This window comes from Cetorhinus maximus, chromosome 30, assembly GCF_964194155.1.
Source record: "Cetorhinus maximus chromosome 30, sCetMax3.hap1.1, whole genome shotgun sequence".
NCBI classification, from domain to species: domain Eukaryota; kingdom Metazoa; phylum Chordata; class Chondrichthyes; order Lamniformes; family Cetorhinidae; genus Cetorhinus; species Cetorhinus maximus.
In genome coordinates, this window is record NC_135908.1 from 19,935,801 (window position 1) to 19,955,285 (window position 19,485).

At 43.8% G+C, this 19,485-nt stretch overlaps 1 protein-coding gene across 1 annotated transcript in view; it reads left to right on the top strand.

Annotated features, from left to right (window-relative positions):
* The window catches only part of man2c1 (mannosidase, alpha, class 2C, member 1), a 101,350-nt gene that overhangs the window by 13,106 nt on the left and 68,759 nt on the right, over positions 1-19,485 (top strand). The window contains exons 4-8 of the mRNA XM_078532562.1: positions 121-191; positions 2,356-2,533; positions 4,102-4,291; positions 7,667-7,773; positions 16,414-16,524. Of these exons, the coding sequence (XP_078388688.1) occupies positions 121-191; positions 2,356-2,533; positions 4,102-4,291; positions 7,667-7,773; positions 16,414-16,524 (657 nt within the window). The remainder of the gene's footprint in view (positions 1-120; positions 192-2,355; positions 2,534-4,101; positions 4,292-7,666; positions 7,774-16,413; positions 16,525-19,485) is intronic.

Sequence of the window (19,485 nt, forward strand, 5' to 3'; positions counted from 1 at the left end):
CAAAGTTACGTAACAAATTCTGGGCATTGGATCGATACTAAAGCCTAAACATTAAGCAAAAGAGAATCAGTGTCTTCAAACCATAGTGTTTTAATCTTTTAAAATTGATTATGACATCAGGGATTGACCAAGGAAGGGGAGAAGACCAGCTACATCCTGACAGAGAATCTCATGGATGAAGATCCTCACAGGTTAGAATTCATATCCTTTCAGCTTTGGGCTATTGTACACCATGGTTCTCATGTAATTGGTTTCATAACCCCCTCTAATAAATTGCAGCTCAGAATGGATGGGTAAGCCTCTTGGGAAAATACCACAAATAATAATCACTTCCCCATAGAGTTCTTACATACGAATTAGGAGCAGGAGTAGGCCACATGGCCCCTTGAACCTGCTCCGCCATTCAATAAGATCATGGCTGATCTGATTTTAACCTCAACTCCCATTTCTGCCTGCCCCTGATAATCTTTCACCCCCTTGTTAATCAAGAGCCTACTTAGCTCTGCCTTAAAAACATTCAAAGACTCTGCTTCCACCGCCTTTTGAGGAAGAGAGTTCCAAAGACTCTGTGTTCCGACCCTCTGAGAGAAAAAAAATTCTCCTCATCTCTGTCTTAAATGAGCAACCTCTTATTTTTAAACAGTGACCCTTAGTTCTAGATTCTCCCAGAAGAAGAAACACCCTGTCCACATCTACTCCACATCAGGACCCCCAAAGATCTTAAAGGTTTCAATCAAGTCGTCTCTTACTCTTCTGAACTCCAGTGGATACAAGCCTCACCTGCCCAATCTTTCCTCATAAGACAACCCGCCCATTCCTGGTATTAGTCCAGTAAACCTTCTCTGAAATGCTTCTAACGCATTTACATATTTTTTTAAATAAGGAGACCAGCACTGTACACAATACTCCAGATGTGGTCTCATGAGTGCCCTGTACAACTGAAGCATAACCTCCCTAGTTTTGTAGTCAATTCCCCTCACAATGTACAAAAACATTCTATTAGCTTTCCCAATTACCTGCTGTACCTGCATACTAATCTTTTGTGATTCATGCACTAGGACACCCAGGTCCTCCTGAATCTCAGAGCTCTGCAATCTCTCACCATTTAGATATTAAGCTTTTTTATTCTTCCTGCCAAAATGGGCAATTTCACATTTGCCCACATTATACTCCATTTGCCAGATCTTTGCCCACTCACTTAACCTATCTACATCTTTTTGTAGCCTCCTTATGTCCTCTTCACAATTTACTTTCCTACCTATCTTTGTGTTGTCAGCAAATTTAGCAACCACCCCTTTGGTCCCTTCATCCAAATCATATAAATTGTAAAAGGTTGAGGCCCCAGCACTGATCCCTGTGGCACACCACTCGTCACATCCTGCCAACCAGAAAAAGACCCACTTATGCCAACTCTCTGCTTCCTGTTAGCCAGCCAATCTTCTATCCTTGCCAATATGTTACCCCCTGCACCGTCATTTCGAAATTATCTCTCTGTGTCACTCTCTGTCTCCCTCTGTCTCTGTATTCTGTGCTTTACTCACATCCTCCCCCTCTCCCACCCCCTCTCACTGCCCCCCACTGTGTTTCTTTCTCTCCATATATGTCTGTCTCTCTCTGTTTCTGTCTGTCTCTCCCTCTGTCCGTCTGTCTCCCATTGACCCCCTTCTCCCTTTGCTCCTCTCTCTCTTTGCTCCCCTCTCCCTTTGCTCCATCTCCCTTTGTTGCCCTCTACCTTTGCCCCCTCTCTCTCTGTCCCCCCTCTCTCTCTGTCCCCCCTCTCTCTCTGTCCCCCTCTCTCTCTCTGTCCCCTCTCCCCCCTGTCCCCCTCTCTCTCTGTCCCCGACTCTGACCCTCTCTCATTGCCTATCTCTCTATCTGTTTCCATGTCTCTCTCTCCCTAACTGTCAACAGCTTCTGTTTGTCCTTTTGCAATAAGACATTGGCATTATCTTGGCATCATTGGCATTTTACTATTTCAGATGAAGTTTGGTAGAAAAACTACGCTTCAGACTTGGCACATGAGTTAGATGCAATCTGAGTGGGATACTGTTTTCCCCCCCCTCCACGAAAAGGGGAATTTGGGAAGTGAGTTTTGTTAATCTTGACCAGGTTGTCCAAGTGAAGGAGGGAAACTCGCTGGAGGAAAGTGTAATAGCAGGGTGATCTTTTGTGCATTGCTCATATCCTGGAATTAGATCATTTAATAAATGATGTGGTTGATATCCAAAGGGACATAGCTACGTGCTGGTCTTTCTACCTTCTGTATCTCATGATTGGGATGGCTGCAGTTGGCCAAATTTGATGGTGGAGGAGACAAGCTTACTGCAGACAGGTGTATTTGTTTACTCTCTGCAGCTTGGAGCTGTATGTGGAGCTGGCGTGCAATGGATTGTTTGGTGCAGGGCAAGGCTCCATGATTTCACCCCCGGACCCAAACCGTAATTTCACTCTCCACAAGGCTGAGCTGGTCATCTTCAACAGAGCTGTTCATGAACTGCTGATTGACTTTGAGATCCTCTCTGATATGGCAAAGGTACGGCCGTGTGTTTGTGCGCGAATCGACCTGTTGGTCAGGATAACTGAAGCACTTAATGAAAGGTGACAATCGTTGTAAGGGAATGTGCTTCCATTGTAGCACTCCCACGTAAAGTTTAAAATGCCTTTCTTTTAGGAAATATCTTGCATGTAGATTTCTACACACCAAAGGCAATCAGATCTTTCAGGCAAGTGAAGCACTCTGTCCAGATCAATCATGGGTTCACATTGCCTCTGAACTGGGTCTGATGGGTTGCAGGAGGAGGGAGGAGGTAATTTTTTGGGAAACTTGGACTATTTGCTCTGTTGAAAACGCAGGCATCATCTCACTTTCATTTTTTTTAAGGTTTAAAATCTGTCAAAGGTTAAAAATCTGGAAAATGCAAAATTAACCATTTTTAAGGTAAAATTCGATATCATCCAGGATGTTAAGCTCTCAGTCCCTGTTAGAAATGTACCACAAATTAGCCCAGTCCTTGGCAACAGTATCTGGAAGGAATGTGCACAATCTAAGCTGTTTCCTTCAGCCTGAACTGGAGTGATCCAATGGTCAGTAAGACTGGGTTTGAATCACTATTGACTTCCTTTGCATCTCTTTAATCAAGGAGATTAAAATATTTATTCCGGTAATGAAAGCAACAACAAACCTGGTGCCCGCTGTGGCTCACCTTTCAGTCAGAAGTTTAGGGTTCACTTCCCACTCAGGAGATTTCAGCACACGATTTAGGCTGACAACTCAGTGCAGTACAGAGGGAGTGCTGCACTGCCAGAGGTGCCGTCTTTTGCATAAAACATTAAACCGTGCCTCCTCCTTCTATATCAACATACTGGGGGTTACTGTTGACCAGAAACTGAACTGGACCATCCATATAAATACTGTGGCTATAAGAAAGTGTCAGAGGCTGGGGATTCTGCAGTGATTAACTCACCTCCTGACTCCCCAAAGCCTGTCCACCATCTACAAGACACAAGTCAGGCGTGTGGTATAATACTGTCCACTTGCCTGGATGAGTGCAGCTCCAACAACACTGAAGAAGCACAAAACCATCCAGGACAAAGCAGCCCATTTGATTGACACCCCATCCACCACCTTAAACGTTCACTCCCTCCACCTCCAAAGCACAGTGGCAGCAGTGTGTACCATCTACAAGATGCACTGCAGCAACTTACCAAGGCTCCTTCCATGGCACCTGCCAAACCTGCGACCTCTACTGTCTAGAAGGACAAGGGCAGCTTCCTTCCAAGCCACTCAGCATCCTGACTTGGAACTATATCGCTGTTTGCTGTCACTAGGTCCAAATTGTGGAACTCTCTAACAGCACTGTGGGTGTACCTACACCAGATAGGCTTCAGCAGTTCAAGAAGGCAGCTCACCGTCACCACTTGAAGGCAGTTAGGGATGGGCAATAAATGCCGGCCTAGCCAGCGATGCCCACATCCCTAGAACGAATAGAAAAAATGCACGCTCCGTGGGCGCACTATTGATTCCAGCAGTAACAAGTTATGGAGCCATATAACTTTTTATGCTATTATCTATTTGTTCTCTCTATCCCCCTCTCTTCCTAGTTCCTTGGCGTTGAAAATCAGCGTAGCTATCAAGCATTGTACACTGCCAACATGATGGTGAATGCCTGTGATGTGGAAGACCCAAGCACCTTTGCAGATGTTCACAGGTTGGCCAGTGATTTTCTTCAGCAGCAGAATGGCAAGAGCCAGCACACAGTGCATGCAATGGGACATTGCCACATTGATACAGGTCAGAGAAAGTTAGCATATGGTTGGTCACTGAAGAGAAGTTAAAGTTTACAACTAAACGTAGATCATGGTCTTTGCTTGCATGACTTATTTCATTGTTGCCCCTCTGATTAAGCCTTACAGTAAGCCTTGGGTATCCGTTATTCTGTGTACACACTAGTTAAACCCTTTGACTGGTCTACAGCCTGCAAAGCATCCAAAGTAACTCTTTCGAGTTATCAACAGTCACAGATTGTAACTCTTTCGAGTACATTCACAGTTCTTGGTTTCCGGGAGTGGGACATGAACCCACAACCCTCTGATTCAAAGGCGAGGGTGCTATGAACTGAGCCACAGCTGATTAGTGAACTATCTGAATGATTCAATTACATTACAACCTGTAACTCAATCTCTGATGGGTTGAAATTGTGACACTCCACTGCTGTCACAGAGCCTGACTAATTAAAAATCCAGTTCACTGGTTCTGATGGTCTTTATAGGAATAATGAACACCTGGGATAAATTACAGGATAGAAGCTAATTGGGGGGATTATATGTCAAACAATAGCTTGCATTTATATAGCACCTTTTAACATAGAAAAATATCCCAAGGCGTTTCAGAGGAACATTATCAAACAAAAATTTACTCCAGGTCACATAAGGAGATAGTAGGGCAGATAGCCAAAAGCTTCCTCAAAGAGATAGGTTTAAGGACCATGTTAAAGGTGTAAAGAAGGTTGCTGGAGGGAATTCCAGAGATTAGAGCCTTCACAGATGAAGACATAGCCACCGGTGGTGGAGTGATTTTAACCAGGAATGAGCAAGAGGCCAAACTTGGAGGAGCGCAGATATCTCGGAGGGTTGTAGGGCTGGAGGAGGTTACAAACATAGGGAGGGGAAAAGAAGGGATTTGAAAACAAGGATGAGAATTTTAAAACTGTGGCGTTGCTTAACCAAGAGCCAGTGCTTGTCAGCAAACGCAGTGCTGTAATATACAACGATAGCAATGACCGCTGGCTCAGAAAATTGCTCCAACAAGGATAAAGTGCAGAATTGGGCCTGAGGTGTTGTAGTCTTATCTTTAACCCATTTTTGTAGACCCACGACTAGAGTTTGGAGCCCATAACCTCGGCTGGGGGAATGCTGCACTGTCAGAGGTGCCATCTTTCAGATGAGTCATTAAACCCAGACCATGTCTGTTCCCTTAGATGGACGTAAGGGATTTCATGTTACGATTTGAAGAACAGGGAGCTCTCCCGGTGTCCTGGTCAATATTTATCCCTCAGCCAACACTTAAAATTAGAGTATCTGGTCATTACCTCATTGCCGTTTGTGGGATGCTGCTGTGTGCAGTTGGCTGGCATGTTCCCTACAACAGCCAATACGCTGCAAAAAGACTTAATTGGCTGTAAAGCGCTTTGAGATATCTGGAAATTGTGAAAGGTGCTACGTAAATGCAAGTTTTCTAATCATTGACCCACCAAAGAGATGATCTTCCTTTGCTCAATCGGTAAAAGCCTTCATGATAATTTTCTTTTCAAATACCCTCCAGGAATTTTCTGCATCAGGGGGAATAATCCCGGTATCCCATTCCCCCATCCCTGGTATCATCCCGGTGAACCAATGCTGTTCACTCTCTGTGGCTTTAATGGCCTTTCTATGGTGGAGCCAGAACTACCACCATGCTGTAGCACAGGCCTGACCTGTGTTTGGCACAAATTTATCATTATCACTTTACTTTTGTATGCAAGCTGTCCGAAGGAGGTTTCACTAAAGCTTGTAATAGCAGGCACAGTGTTTGCTGATGTGAATAAAATGCTGAATATTTTAGGGTGTTGCAACTTTAAGTTATTAACTAAACCCGTTCAGCTCACAGCACTGAGTAAAACAGTCTGCACGCTGATTGCTCAACTGCCAGACGTCATTAGAGCTTCTACTTTTCTCCTTGTCATTTACTTGCTTCACCTGAAAGCAGATTCAATAATAACTTCCACAAGAGACTTGGATAAATATTTGAAGGGGAAAAGATTTTGAGACTATGGGACTCATTAGAAAGCCCTTTCAAAGAGCTGGTCCTGGTGCAATGGGCTGTACGGTCGCCTTCTGTGCTGCATGGTTCCCTTGGCCAGCAGCAAGCTATTGTTGTGAAGATGGCATTGTTATACCATCAACTGTTATGACCTAAATATTCAGGTGAGGGATTTAGATTCATTTTAATTTGTTCGTGGGATGCGGGCATTGTTAGCGAGGGCAGCATTTGTTGCCCATGCCTAGTTGCCCTTGAAAAGGTGGTGGTGAACTGCCTTCTTGAACCGTTACAGCGCTTGTGGTGTAAGTGCACCCATAGCGTTAGAAAGGGAATTCGATCCAGCAAGAGTGAAGGACAGGCAATATAGTTCCAAGTCGGGATAGTATGCAGCTTGGAGGGGAGCTTGCACATGGTGTGTTCCCATGCGCTTGCTGCCCTGTCCTTCTAGGTGGTAGAGGTCACGGGCTTGGAAGGTGCTGTCGAAGGAGCCTTGGTGAGTTGCTGCAGTGCATCTTGTATACAGTACATACTCCTGCCACTGTACATCAGTGGTGGAGGGAGTGCTATCATCTGCAGGATCACCCTGCTGGAATAAGGAGCAGCTCTATAAATATACACTTCATTTAGCTGAACAGAATCTACACAGTCATCCTTCAAATTATTATAGGGGTGGATCTTGACTTTGTGCGATAATATAAAACAATTGATTGTAAGTCAGCAAGCCTGTCATTCACCCCTCATGATTTTTAAAATTTCAGTTGAAGTCCACAAAATTACAAATTGGGAGAAATGTGAATGGGGCTGCACCATTGCACCAAGTTTAAATCTAACCCATAGAATCTTACAGCACAGGGGGAGCCAATCGGCCCTATGGGCCTGTGCCAGTGAGGCCACTTTAAGCTACTAAATAAATAAATTGACGGAAGATCCTTTACCCCTTGTCCCATTTGACTAGATGTGTTGCTTGTATTCCCTTGAATATAGAAGATGAAGGGGAGTTTTAATTGAGGCGTTTAAGATAATGGGGTAGATTGAGGCAAACTATTTCCTCTGGTGGGGGAGTTCAGAACATTAGAGCTACGTCAATCAGGGGTGATGTCTGAAGCACTTCACACAAAGGAAATCTGGAACACTCTCCCAAAAAGCTGTTGGACTGGGGACCAATTGAAAATTTCAAAACCGAGAAGGATAGATCTTTGTTATGTAAGGGGACACGGAATCCAGGTGGGTAGACGGTGTAAAGATGACAGATCGGCCATGATCTAGTTGAATGACGGAGCAAGCGCAAGGGGCTGAATGGCTTCCGCTTGGTCCTGGCTACTGGGTATGATTGTATTAGTATTTTAATTGTCTTTTTTTTTTAAACAGCTTGGCTGTGGCCGTTTGAAGAGACTATTCGAAAGTGTGCTCGGAGCTGGGTGTCTGCACTGCGCCTCATGGAGAAAAACCCAAACTTTGTCTTTACTTGCTCACAGGTGAGATGTGTGCCGATGTTATTTGAATTCTTTTGCTGTTTTCTCTACCCCCACAAAGCAATAATCAAAGTGCAGGTCTCCCTGCCATCCCTTCATGACCACTCTGTAATCAGCAAGTAGAAAGTTCAGATAAGTTGGATGTTTTCTCTGTTTTTTTTCCCAATGTTGCCTTCAGAATGAAGCAACAACTCCAGTCGAACCCCACCATGGCCCCAGATTTATGTCCGAACATGTGTGACTCTTTCACCCATTTGTTAGTTCATTTTGGTGGGGGTGTTGCAGAAGCTTAACAGCGTCGTTTAAGATGATTGATGAAATGGATAGGGTAGATCGTGAGAAACTATTCCCTGCATGGAGTTAGAAATCTCAGCCATGCTGTTTTGCTAAGGTGCGTCCAGTGGCATGGGAAAGAATGTATACTGTTGTCCAGTATGCTCACCACTCTCCACATGTGGCAAATATGTGATGAATTGATGCTGCTCATTTTTTGAGCCACACAGTAGAGTTGTGTTAAAGTTGCAGCAGTGGATATGAGTGTAGTCGTCACTTACTAGACCACTATTTATCGTCCGTCCCTAATTGAGCAAGGAAGAATCAACCACATTACTGTTGGACAGGAGTCACATATTGGTTAGACAGCAACTCCGTTTGTCAGAATATCGTTCGTTGCCGGGTTTCTAGTGACCTGGAAGCTGACCTGATCTGCCATTTGTTTCCTTCCCTGTTCCTGTTCTGTCTGAAAAAATAGAGACAGTTCACACTTGGAGAAATTTGGTTCTTTTTTTTTTTACAGAAACTGGAGCACACTGTTAGAAACAAAACACATCAGTTAACAGTTGGCCGGCACCCTTTGAGAGTGTATAAAGCAGGCTTGCTTTGTGGAACAGTTGGATTTTAAAGCTGCTCCCCTGGCTCTGGCAGTGAGTGTACTGGTCTTGATTAAACCTCAAACCTATTTTCAAAAGATTGTGCATTTTATTAATATTGCTTTTATTTTGTATCGTGTGACCTGATATGGTGACCTGACTGCCACAAGCTTGGTGAGCATTGAAATCCGATTGGACAACACCTGTTCTAGGCCAGTCCAATATACCTTTAAACAGCTGAATTTACAGCATCATAGTCAAGGCAGAGAATAAGTCAACTGTACCTTTTTGAACAGATATATTACAACAAATAGGGGGGGGATAGCTTTTTAAAAAAAAAATCTTTGTGAATGACTGGTCTATTTAAAGCCTATGCAAGTTGTCTCACAATACAATGCATTATGGCTCAACCACAGTAGTCAATGCTGCACATGTCAGTGTGGCTGCTGATGACCCCTGGCGACCAGACACAGAAAGCCAGCCTGCTTTACACCCACCAATTTCTTCCTCATTAATGTTAATGGTCTTATTTACACGCCATCTTGTTGTAGACGCCTTCGGCTGACACAGGGTCAGTTTTGATGATGAGTATTGGCTCCACCTTGGCACCACCCTGTCCTGTTTGACTTGTTTGGAATTCAGGGGCACGCCTGGTCCATCACCCTACCTCATCTTTACCATTGTCAAAAACTTTATCCATGCCTTTATTACCTGAAGATGTAACCACTCAAACGCTCTTCTCAACATCCTCCTAATCTCCAGCCTCCTTAAACTTGAAAGTGTTCAAAACTTCAGCCTGTTCCTGGTTCCACTCTGAGATCGCCCGTGCACCCCCTGACTTGCAATTTATTGAATCAAATGCCCTGCTCCTTATTTAAACGTCCCCCCCTAACTGATACTATGTTTGCTCAACTCTGGTCGTCTTCTAATGTGCAACGTTGCCATTTCCACTCCCATCGCCACTGATGTTTCTCACTGCATTACTTTCTCTCCATTTGTAAAGCACCGTTAATGTAAACCGGTGCCTCGATGATGTATTCTCTGATGCTTGTCATTGAGCTGTCTCTTCTGAAATATAATGTAGCTTCCACGTTCGTCCACTGTGGAGCCTGAGCAGTACCTCAGTGAGCTCAGGGCTTGGAATCAGACACGATTGATGGCTGGATACTTCGTAGTAGTTAAAAGCTCAGTCACTTCAAGGAGCGAGAAAAGCAGGTTGCAAAGTGGTCATTATTCTTGTTTGGATTGTTAGCTGTATACAGCCCTTGCAACTCCAGAATGAATTGACCCTTCATTTCCTTTTTGCCTCATTGACATGGGATGAAATATTGATTCATATATTGATATGAAACTTATTCTGTCCTCACATTCTGAGTCATTGTCAAATACTTGTAAGTCACTTATAGTATGGGGTGCAAGCAGCATAATGCTCTCTCAGCGCTGAATCAGGCATGGCATGGAGTTGATGAAGGGCTAAATTCCCTGTACTCTGCCCCAGCGTGTTTCAAACTCTACTTCAGAAACCCATCCCACAGCAGCCCTCCTTGTGACATTAGCAGGTGATGCATCATAGTTCGTTTTCGGGCTCTTGTTAATTATAATAGACATTCTCGAAGAATGGGAAGGACCTGTCGGCCCAACCGTGCCTACTGTCAGCCCATCCCAGAACCGTGAGAATCTACTGGGAGAGAAAAGACAATGTAACTGCAGCTTCTTCAAGAAAAATCTCTGGCGGTTCCTCCCTGATTCCCTAAGGGACTGCAGTTGCCCATAACTCCTCACGGTCGTATCTAACTAATAACTTACTGTCTGTAACTGGTGTAACTCTTCTTACTGTAGAAAATCATATTCATCACATGGTCAGTTTGTCCAGAGGGTGATGTCTCTCTGAATAAAGAAATACTTCCTAGTGTCTAACCCAATGCCTAAAGAAACTGGGGGTACAGGTACACCGTTCATTGAAATGTCATGAACAAGTAGAAAAGATAATAAAAAAGGCTAATGGAACGCTGGCTTTTATATCTAGAGGAATAGAATACAAGGGAATAGAAGTCACGTTTCAGTATACGAAGATGACATTAGACAATACCTGAGCACTATGAACAATTCTGGGCAATTTGGGAAGGATATATTGACCTTGGAGGGAGTGCAGTGTAGATTTACCAGAATGATACCGGGACTATAAACGTTAGGCTATGAGGAGAGATCAATCGCACCAGGGTTGTGCCTGCTGGACTCTAGAAGGTTAAAGGCAAAAACGTACTTGACCTCATCCTCACCAATCTGCTGCAGATACATCTGTCCATGACAGTATCGGTAGGAGTGACCACCGCACAGTCCTTGTGGAGATGATGCCCTATCTTGACAGTGAGGTTACTCTCCATCGTGTGGTGTGGCATTAGCACCATGCTAAATTGGAAAGATTTTGATCAGATCTAGCAACTTGAGGCTGAGCATCCATGAGGCGCTGTGGGCCAACAAAAGCAGCAAAATTGTACTTAACCACAATGTGTAACCTCTTGGCCCGGCATATCCCCCACTTTACCATTACCACCAGCCAGGGGATCAACCCTGGTTCAATGACGAGTGCAGGAGGGCATGCGAGGAGCAGTACTAGGTGTACCTAAAAATGAGGTGTCAATCTGGTGAAGCTACAACACAGCGTAAACAGGATGCTATAAACAGAGCTAAGCGGTTCCACAACCAATGGATCAGTTCTAAGCTCTGCAGTCCTGCCACATCCAGCCGTGGATGGTGGTTGACAATTAAACAACTCACTGGAGGAGGAGGATCCACAGATATCCCCATCCTCAATGATGGGGGAGCCCACCACATCAGTGCAAAAGATAAGGCTGAAGCAGTTGCAACAATCTTCAGCCAGAAGTGTCAAGTGGATGATCCAACTCTGACTCCTCCGGAGGTCCCCAGCATCACAGATGCCAGTCTTCAGCCAATTTGATTCACTCCACGTGATATCAAAAAATGGCTGAAGGCACTGGATACTGCAAAGGCCGAGGACCCCTACAGTATTCCAGAAATAGCACCGAAGACTTGTCTCCAGAACCGCACCCCCAGCCAAGCTGTTTCAGTACAGCTGCAACACTGGCATCCACCCAGCTATGTGGAAAATTGTCCAGGTATGTACACACAAAGCAGAACAAATCCAACCTGGCCAATTACCGCCCCATCAGTCCACACTCCATCATCAACAGTGCTATTAAGCGGAACTTGCATAGCAATAACCTGCTCACTGATGCTCTGTTTGGTTTCCACCAGGGCCACTCAGCTCCTGACCTCATTACAGCCTTGGTTCAAACATGGACAAAAGAGCTGAACTCCAGTGGTGAGGTGAGGTGAGAGTGACTGCCCTTGACATCAAGACCGAATTTGACTGAGTGTGGCATCAGGGAGCCCTAGCAAAACTGGAGTCAATAGGAATAAAGGGCAAAACTCTCTGCTGGTTGGAGTCATACCTAGCACAAAGGAAGATGGTTGTGGTTGTTGGAGGTCAGTCATCTCAAATCCAGGACATCACTGCAGGACTTCCTTAGTGTTCCTTAGGGTAGTGTCAATGACCTTCCTTCCATCATAAGGTCAGAAGTGGGGTTGTTCGCTGATGATTGCACAATATTCAGCCCCATTTGCAACTCCTCAGATACTGAAGCAGTTGTCATGAAGCTATTAATGTATATAATATTATTGGAATTTTTTTTTAAATAGATGTTTAGTCTGTGGGTGTGTCTTAATTGGATTAATGCCAGCTAGTCTGGGTGCTTTGATGTGTACTAGTTTTGAGATATGAACAGTAATGTAGAGTGCGTTTGCATTTTGTTGAATAGAGCCTTCAAGAAGGGGCGTGAAAACTGGCACCTAGCTAGCAGAGACCAAGCAATGTTTAAATTACTAATAAAATTGGTACTATTGTTAGAAGAGGTGGAGTTCAAAAGGGCTGGTGATACAGTGAGAGTTTACATTCAGTGAGATGTACTTAGTATAACAGACAGCAGTTTTGTGTGTGCAGTGCAGAGGCAATGTAACATCAAAGCAGCTGTAAGCCTACAACTGTGTCTGCACAGGAACCAAAGTGAAAGGAACCTTACTTTGAATTTGTAAAGTGAAAATGCTTTGCCTAATATCTGCTTAAAGTCTGTGGGTTGCTGTTGCCTTAGTGGAGATTAGTTTGGGAATTTGTTAAAAGTTATGATAGTAATTTGTAACCATGTGTATATTTAACTTGGGTAAATTAATAAATGTCTCATGTAATTTGATATAAAAACCTCTCAAGGACTGGTGGTTTTATGCCTGAATTCAGAGTTGCATCTCAAACATACCAAATGAAAATATAGGCTATGACAGTACCTGGATGAGCGCTTGGCACGTCATAACATTCAAGGCTATGGGCCAAATGCTGGTAAATGGGATTAAGTAGGTAGGTCAGGTGTTTCTCACATGTCGGTGCAGACTCGATGGGCCGAAGGGCCTCTTCTGCACTCTGAGATTCTGTGATTCTAATTCTGATTCTGACAGTTGTTTAAAGTTTCCCTCTGGGATTTTTAAATAACTCAGTTTTACCAACTGCTGTGTCATAACACAGTCCATGCCCAAAAGCAACAAGACCTGGATAATTTCCAGGCTTGGGCTAACAAGTGGCAAGTAAGATTTGTGCCACACAAGTGCCAGGCAATGACCATCTCCAACAAGAGAGAATCTAACCAGCACCCCTTGACATTCAGTGGCATTACCATCACTGATTCCCCCGCTATCAACATTCTGGGGATTACCATTGACCAGAAACTGAACTGGACTAAGCATATAAATACTGTGGCTACGACAGCAGATCAGAGGCTAGGAATCCTGCAGCGAGTAACTCACCTCCTGACTGCCCAAAGCCTGTCTACCATCTATAAAGCACAAGTCAGGGGTGTGACAGAATACTGCCCACTTGCCTGGATGAGTGCAGCTCCAACAACACTCAAGAAGTTAGACATCATCCAGGACAAAGCAGCCCACTTGATTGGCACCCTATCTGCAAACATTCACTCCCTCCACCACTGACGCACTGTGGCGGCAGTGTGTACCATCCTCAGGCAGCACTGCAGGAACTCACAAACAACACCTTCCAAACCCAGTACTGCTGCCATCTAGGAGGACAAGGGAAGCAGATATATGGGAACACCACCACCTGGAAGTTCTCCTCCAAGTCAACTCACCACCCTGACTTATCACTATATCGCCGTTCCTTCACTGTTGCTGGGTCAGAACCCTAGAACTCCCTCCCTAACAGCACTGTGGGCGTACCTACACCACAGGGAGTGCAGCGGTTCAAGAAGGCAGCTCGGCACCTACTTGTCAAGGGCAATTAGGGATGGGCAATAAATGTTGGCCCAGCCAGCAAAGCCCACATCCTGTGAGTGAATTAAAAAAAGGGGTGATTTGATCCAAGTTTTCAAGATATTATGGGGAACAGAATGGAAGAAGCTAACTCTGCTGGTTGGGAGTCTAGGACTAAGGGGACATAGTCTAAAAATGAGAGCCAGACATTTCAGGTGTGAAATTAAGAAAACATGTAGAAATTCGGAACAGTCATCTGCGGCTGTTAGATCAGTTCTCAATTTTAAAACTGAGGTTGGTAGATTTTTGTTAGCCAAAGATAGTTAAGGTAGATGGGGTTAGATCACAGATCAGCAATGAATGGTGACGTAACAGGCTTGAGGCTAAATGGCCTCCTCCTCTTCCTACATTCCCAATTCTTTCATCATTTTAGAGACCTTTAAGCCTACATTTCTCTAAATAGCATCAGATTTTGAAGCCATCCATCTAAAAGCCCTTAGCTTAGGTGTCATTCTGGTCAATTGTTCAAAATTATTAAGCTATACAGCACAGAAAGTGGCCATTCAGCCTGTTGTCTCTGTGCTGGCTCTGAAAGAAGCATCCAATTAGTCACACTGTCTGCTTACTCCTTAAATTTTCTTCTTCCAAAACTTGATACCCTTCACCATATGTCGATTGAAACTGGACACAATAAGGCTAATTCTTCTTTGCCTTGCTCCAAAAAATATATGCAGACAGAGATAAATGGGAGTCATTCCTTTACTCCCATTTTGTTATTCATTGACAATGCACACAGACTCCCTTTATGGCTTACCTGACTGTGTTTGGAGGAGGTACAGCAGTGTAGATTGCATGAAAATGAATTTGCGGGTTTTGTGAACAGATTTCATGTAATTGCATCAGTGGCAATGTGCTCCCAAAAACGCTTGGTGCAACTGATTCCAGAGCTGCTGTTGATTCTATTTGTCCAGATGGACAACTGGCAGTTAATTGTGACTTTTTGAACAAGTAATGGTTTTGCCACTTTCTGTACTTTTTGCAGAATGTTGCTGGCCCTTTTAAATTGGGGGATAGAGGCCATGTTCAGCACTGTGCCAGTTACCCTTGGTATATTTGGACGCAGAGGAAGAGAAACAGCTGCAAGACCTGTTGACAGCTGCTGAAGTCACTCAGTCAGGCATTTCTTGAACCACAAATGCTTGTTCCTGTATGACAGAGCATCATTCATCCTGACTGTGTGGCTGCTCCATAAACCCAGAATTAAAAGAGAAGCCTCTCATCCATCCTATACTCTTCTTCTATTCCTGCAGCATTGTTCTGCTCAACGCTGATCCTACACCTAATACATCGCACCTTGGCTTCCTTGCAGGTATACGCTTAAGAATGTCTGAACTACTGCTCGGAGGCATTGCTACTGTTCCCCAATCATGACACAGGAGGATATATTCATTCACAGAATTGAACCTTTAACTAAACCTAACATTAACATTCAATTTACCCAACCCAGCTCACCCTCCAGGCATCCAGGCATTACCTAACCCTGAAGCAAGCTACATGTGATTAAAGCTTTCACTTTTATTTTGTGTATTTTATATATCAGCTTCTGATGCACTCTCATTTTATAAATTTACTAATCTTTATTGAACGGTTTTCCATATAATCCTCATTATCTGCAAAAAAAGAAATCTTCCTGAGTCTCTCATGACATTTAACTTTGCTTGCTCCTTTAATAGTGTTGCTACCTTTTATGGCCCAGGAGTCTTCCAGACTTTCTGCTTGGTCTTCATAACTGTGTCCAACAATTTGCCATTACTCCCAAGAGTAGGTTCGGATGTTCAGTTCCAGGTCCTGGTAGAGGGAACTCCTAACCTGCATCGAGCCCCTTTCACCCATCACCCCTCTGCCTGCTGACCCACATTGGCTCCAGGTTCAACATTGCTTCAATTCTGAAATTTTTAATCTCCTGTTCAAATCCTTCCATGACCTCGCCCACCCATCTTTATAATCTCTTCCAGCCTTACAACCTGGCCTCTTGCACATTTCCCCACCCCCCCCTCCCCACCCTTCACTCCCTTTGCCCCTCCATTGACGGCCACGTCTTGGATCATCTAGACCCTAAACTCTGGAATTCCTTCCCTAAACCTCTTTCTCTTCTCTTTTACAAAGAGAAATGTATCTTTGATCAAGCTATCAGTCTCTTCTCCTAACATCCTTTGGCTTGTGTCAATCTTTGTTGCGTTTATACTCCTGTGAAGTGCCTTGGGATGTTTATTATATTAAAGGTGCTATACAAATACAAGCTGTTTGGAGCACAGGGAATGTGAAAGGTAGTATGTGAATGCAGATTATTTCTTTTTTCAATTACTTTTTGAATTTAAGTGCTTAAAGAGATACCGTATAGAATGAACAAGAGCTGTTATCATTTCCTTTCACTTTCTAACAGGCACAGCAGCTGCAGTGGGTAAAGTGCTGGTATCCAGGCTTGTACACACAAATCCAGGAGTATGCTGAGAAGGGGCAGTTTGTCGTAGTGGGAGGCGCCTGGGTGGAAATGGTAAAGTATCAACGCTGTGATTAGAAAGCACTGCATGCCCCTTCCTATCCACATTCCCGTCTGGTGATGCTCTCGAGTTGGAAGGTCGTGAAGTTATTGCTTGCTCCAAGTTTTGAGAGCATAGATTAGCCTGACACTCCCAAGTGCAGTATTGAGGGAGTGTTGCATTATCTGAGTGCCATCCTTTAGATGAGATGTCAAAGAGAACAGTGAGTCCTGCCAGTTACCTGACTAATATATCTCTCTGAATCAACACCACTGAAACCTAATTGGCTGATCACTGATCTCACTGCTATTTGAAGTCTTGCTATGTACAAAATAACCTTCAGAGTAATGTGTTACATGTGAAACACTTTGCGATGTGACTAGATACTATCTCAATGTCACTCTTTCAATAGCCACACAACAGTTACTTCTTTCAATTCACTACACATCACTGCGACCTAACGTTTCTGCTCTGGAGCACAGTTAAATTCTAAAATTAATTGATGTCAGATTCAACTTAAATTTGCCAAAGATTCCAACACAATTGTCTTTCAGTTCCAGATAAGTTCTATTTTTACTTGTTAACAGCAAACAAGTACTCTGCAAATCCATTCCTGAAACTCTCATCTCCATCAGATAGAGCTCTTTGTTAATCAGCGTCTCAGAATTTAATTAAATTTATATTTTTTCCCCTCCCTTAATTTTCCAGACTTTAATACAAAAACTTGTGCTGCGATGGATCCATTGCTTTTGATCTTTCAGAATTCCCTAGATTCTAGAATGCCCCCTGTGGATTTTATGGTAGCAAATGTAACACTGCTATTCAAGAAAAGGGGAGAGAGAAAACTGAACAATTGGCCAGATTTTAAAAAATTCTTTCATGGGATGTGGGTGTCACCGGCAAGACCAGCATTTGTTGCCCATCCCAAATTGCCCTTGAACTGAGTGGCTTTTGCTTGGCCATTTCAGAGGGCAGTTAAGAGTCAACCACATTGCTGAGAGTCTGGAGTCACATGTAGGCCAGACCAGGTAAGGATGGCATATTTCCTTCCCTAAAGGACACCAGTGACCCAGATGGGTTTTTACAACAATCAATGATAGTTTCATGGTCAGCTTTGTTAACTGAATTCAAATCCTACCATAGCGTGGTGGGATTTGAACCTGTGCCCCCACAAGCATCAGTCTGCACCCCTGGATTACTAGGTCCAGTGACATTACCATTACACCATTGTCTCCCCATAGTTAGCCTGACATCAGTCTTAGGAAAAGCTAGATTCTGTTATCAGGGATATGATAACAGGGCAGTTAGAAAATCATAATATGATAAGGCAGAATCAACACGGATTACTAAAGGGAAGCCATGTTTGACAAAGCAGTTAGTTTTTCAACTTGTAACTAGCAGAGTGGTTGTAGAGTGTTTGGACTTTCAAAAGGCATTTGATAAGGAGCCGCATAGGAAGTATTTTACTCAAATGTAGGCTTCATTTTGGCAGGAGGAACGAGGAGAGGCAATATAAAATAGAGGGTGCAACCCTAAAGGGGGAGCAGAGGGACCTGGGAGTATGTGTGCACAAATTATTGAAGGTGGCAGGACAGGTTGAGAAAGATGTTAGTAAAGCATAAATAAAGCTAAGGGGCATAGAGTACATAAACAACAAGTACTGACTGTACTCAACCAGCCTGTGCTTGCAAAACTCAGAATATAGGCCGGGATTTTCCAGCTCTGCCCGCCCCTGGGATCTTCTGGTCTTGTTGAAAATCAATGGACTTTTGGCTGACCCGTGGTGGATCCCTCCACGATGGGGTTGGAAAAACCCAGCCATAGTGTCCAACATTAGATACGATTCCATGATTGGGCAACACTTACTAAATAATCCTGATTGTGCTAAGAATTGCACGAACAATCAATTTAAGATTATCAGTCGGTCTTGTGGTATGGTTCACTTATGCATGCTAAAAACCACACATATACACAGGACCCAGCCCTTTGCAAATAAAAAGACATGTCCACACATTGCTCCTTTTTCAACTAAACAAAATCTTGGTGGCAGCCATTCCCTGGTTCTTTCCCCATGTCAATGCCTTGAGCGATCAGAGTTGGCTTGCCTGGTTTGAATTTAAACAAAAGCTTGGCAGTTAACTGTTCCTGGTGCATTCTCCATGGCAACAACTCTACTAATCAGAGCCTATTTGCCAACCAATCAGCACCCTCTTCTGATGCAGTATAAATGGTTCCCTTTGGGATTTGGTATTCTCGCATCTGGCCTCTGACAGCATGTCTCTTTACAAACGCAAGGAAGTTATGATGAACCCTGTAAAAAAATAACCCTGGCTTTAACCGGAGTATTGTGACCCATTCTGGGCACCACACTTTAGGAAAGATAGGACAGCATAAGAGAAGATGCAGAAAAGATTCTCAAAAGTGGTACTAGGAGTACAGAACTAAAGTTATGGGAATAGGTTGGGAGAAGCTGGGGCTGTTTTTCTTGGAGAAGAGGAGATTTGCAGAGCTTTTTAAAATCATGAAGGGTCTGGATAGATTAGAAAGGGAGAAACTGTTCACATTGGTGGAAGGATTGAGAACCAGCGGGCACAGATTTAAGATGAATGGCAAAACAGCGACATGAGGACACATTTGTTTACACAGCGAGTGTTCACAGAATTGTTACAGTGTAGAAGGAGGCCATTCGGCCCACCAGCTGTCTTAGCATTTTAACTTAGTCCCTATCTCCTGCCTTCTCCCCGTAACCCTGCACATTGTTTCTATTTAAGTAATCATCCAGTACCCTCTTGAACCTGCCTCCGCCACACTTCCAGCCAGTGCATTCCAAATCCTAACTACTCAGTGTGTAAAAAAGTTTTTTCTCACCTTGCATTTGCTTCTTTTTCAAAACACTTCAAAACTGTGCTCTCTGGTTCTCGATCTGTTTACGAGCAGGAACAGTATCTCCCTATCTATTCTGTCCAGACCCCTCA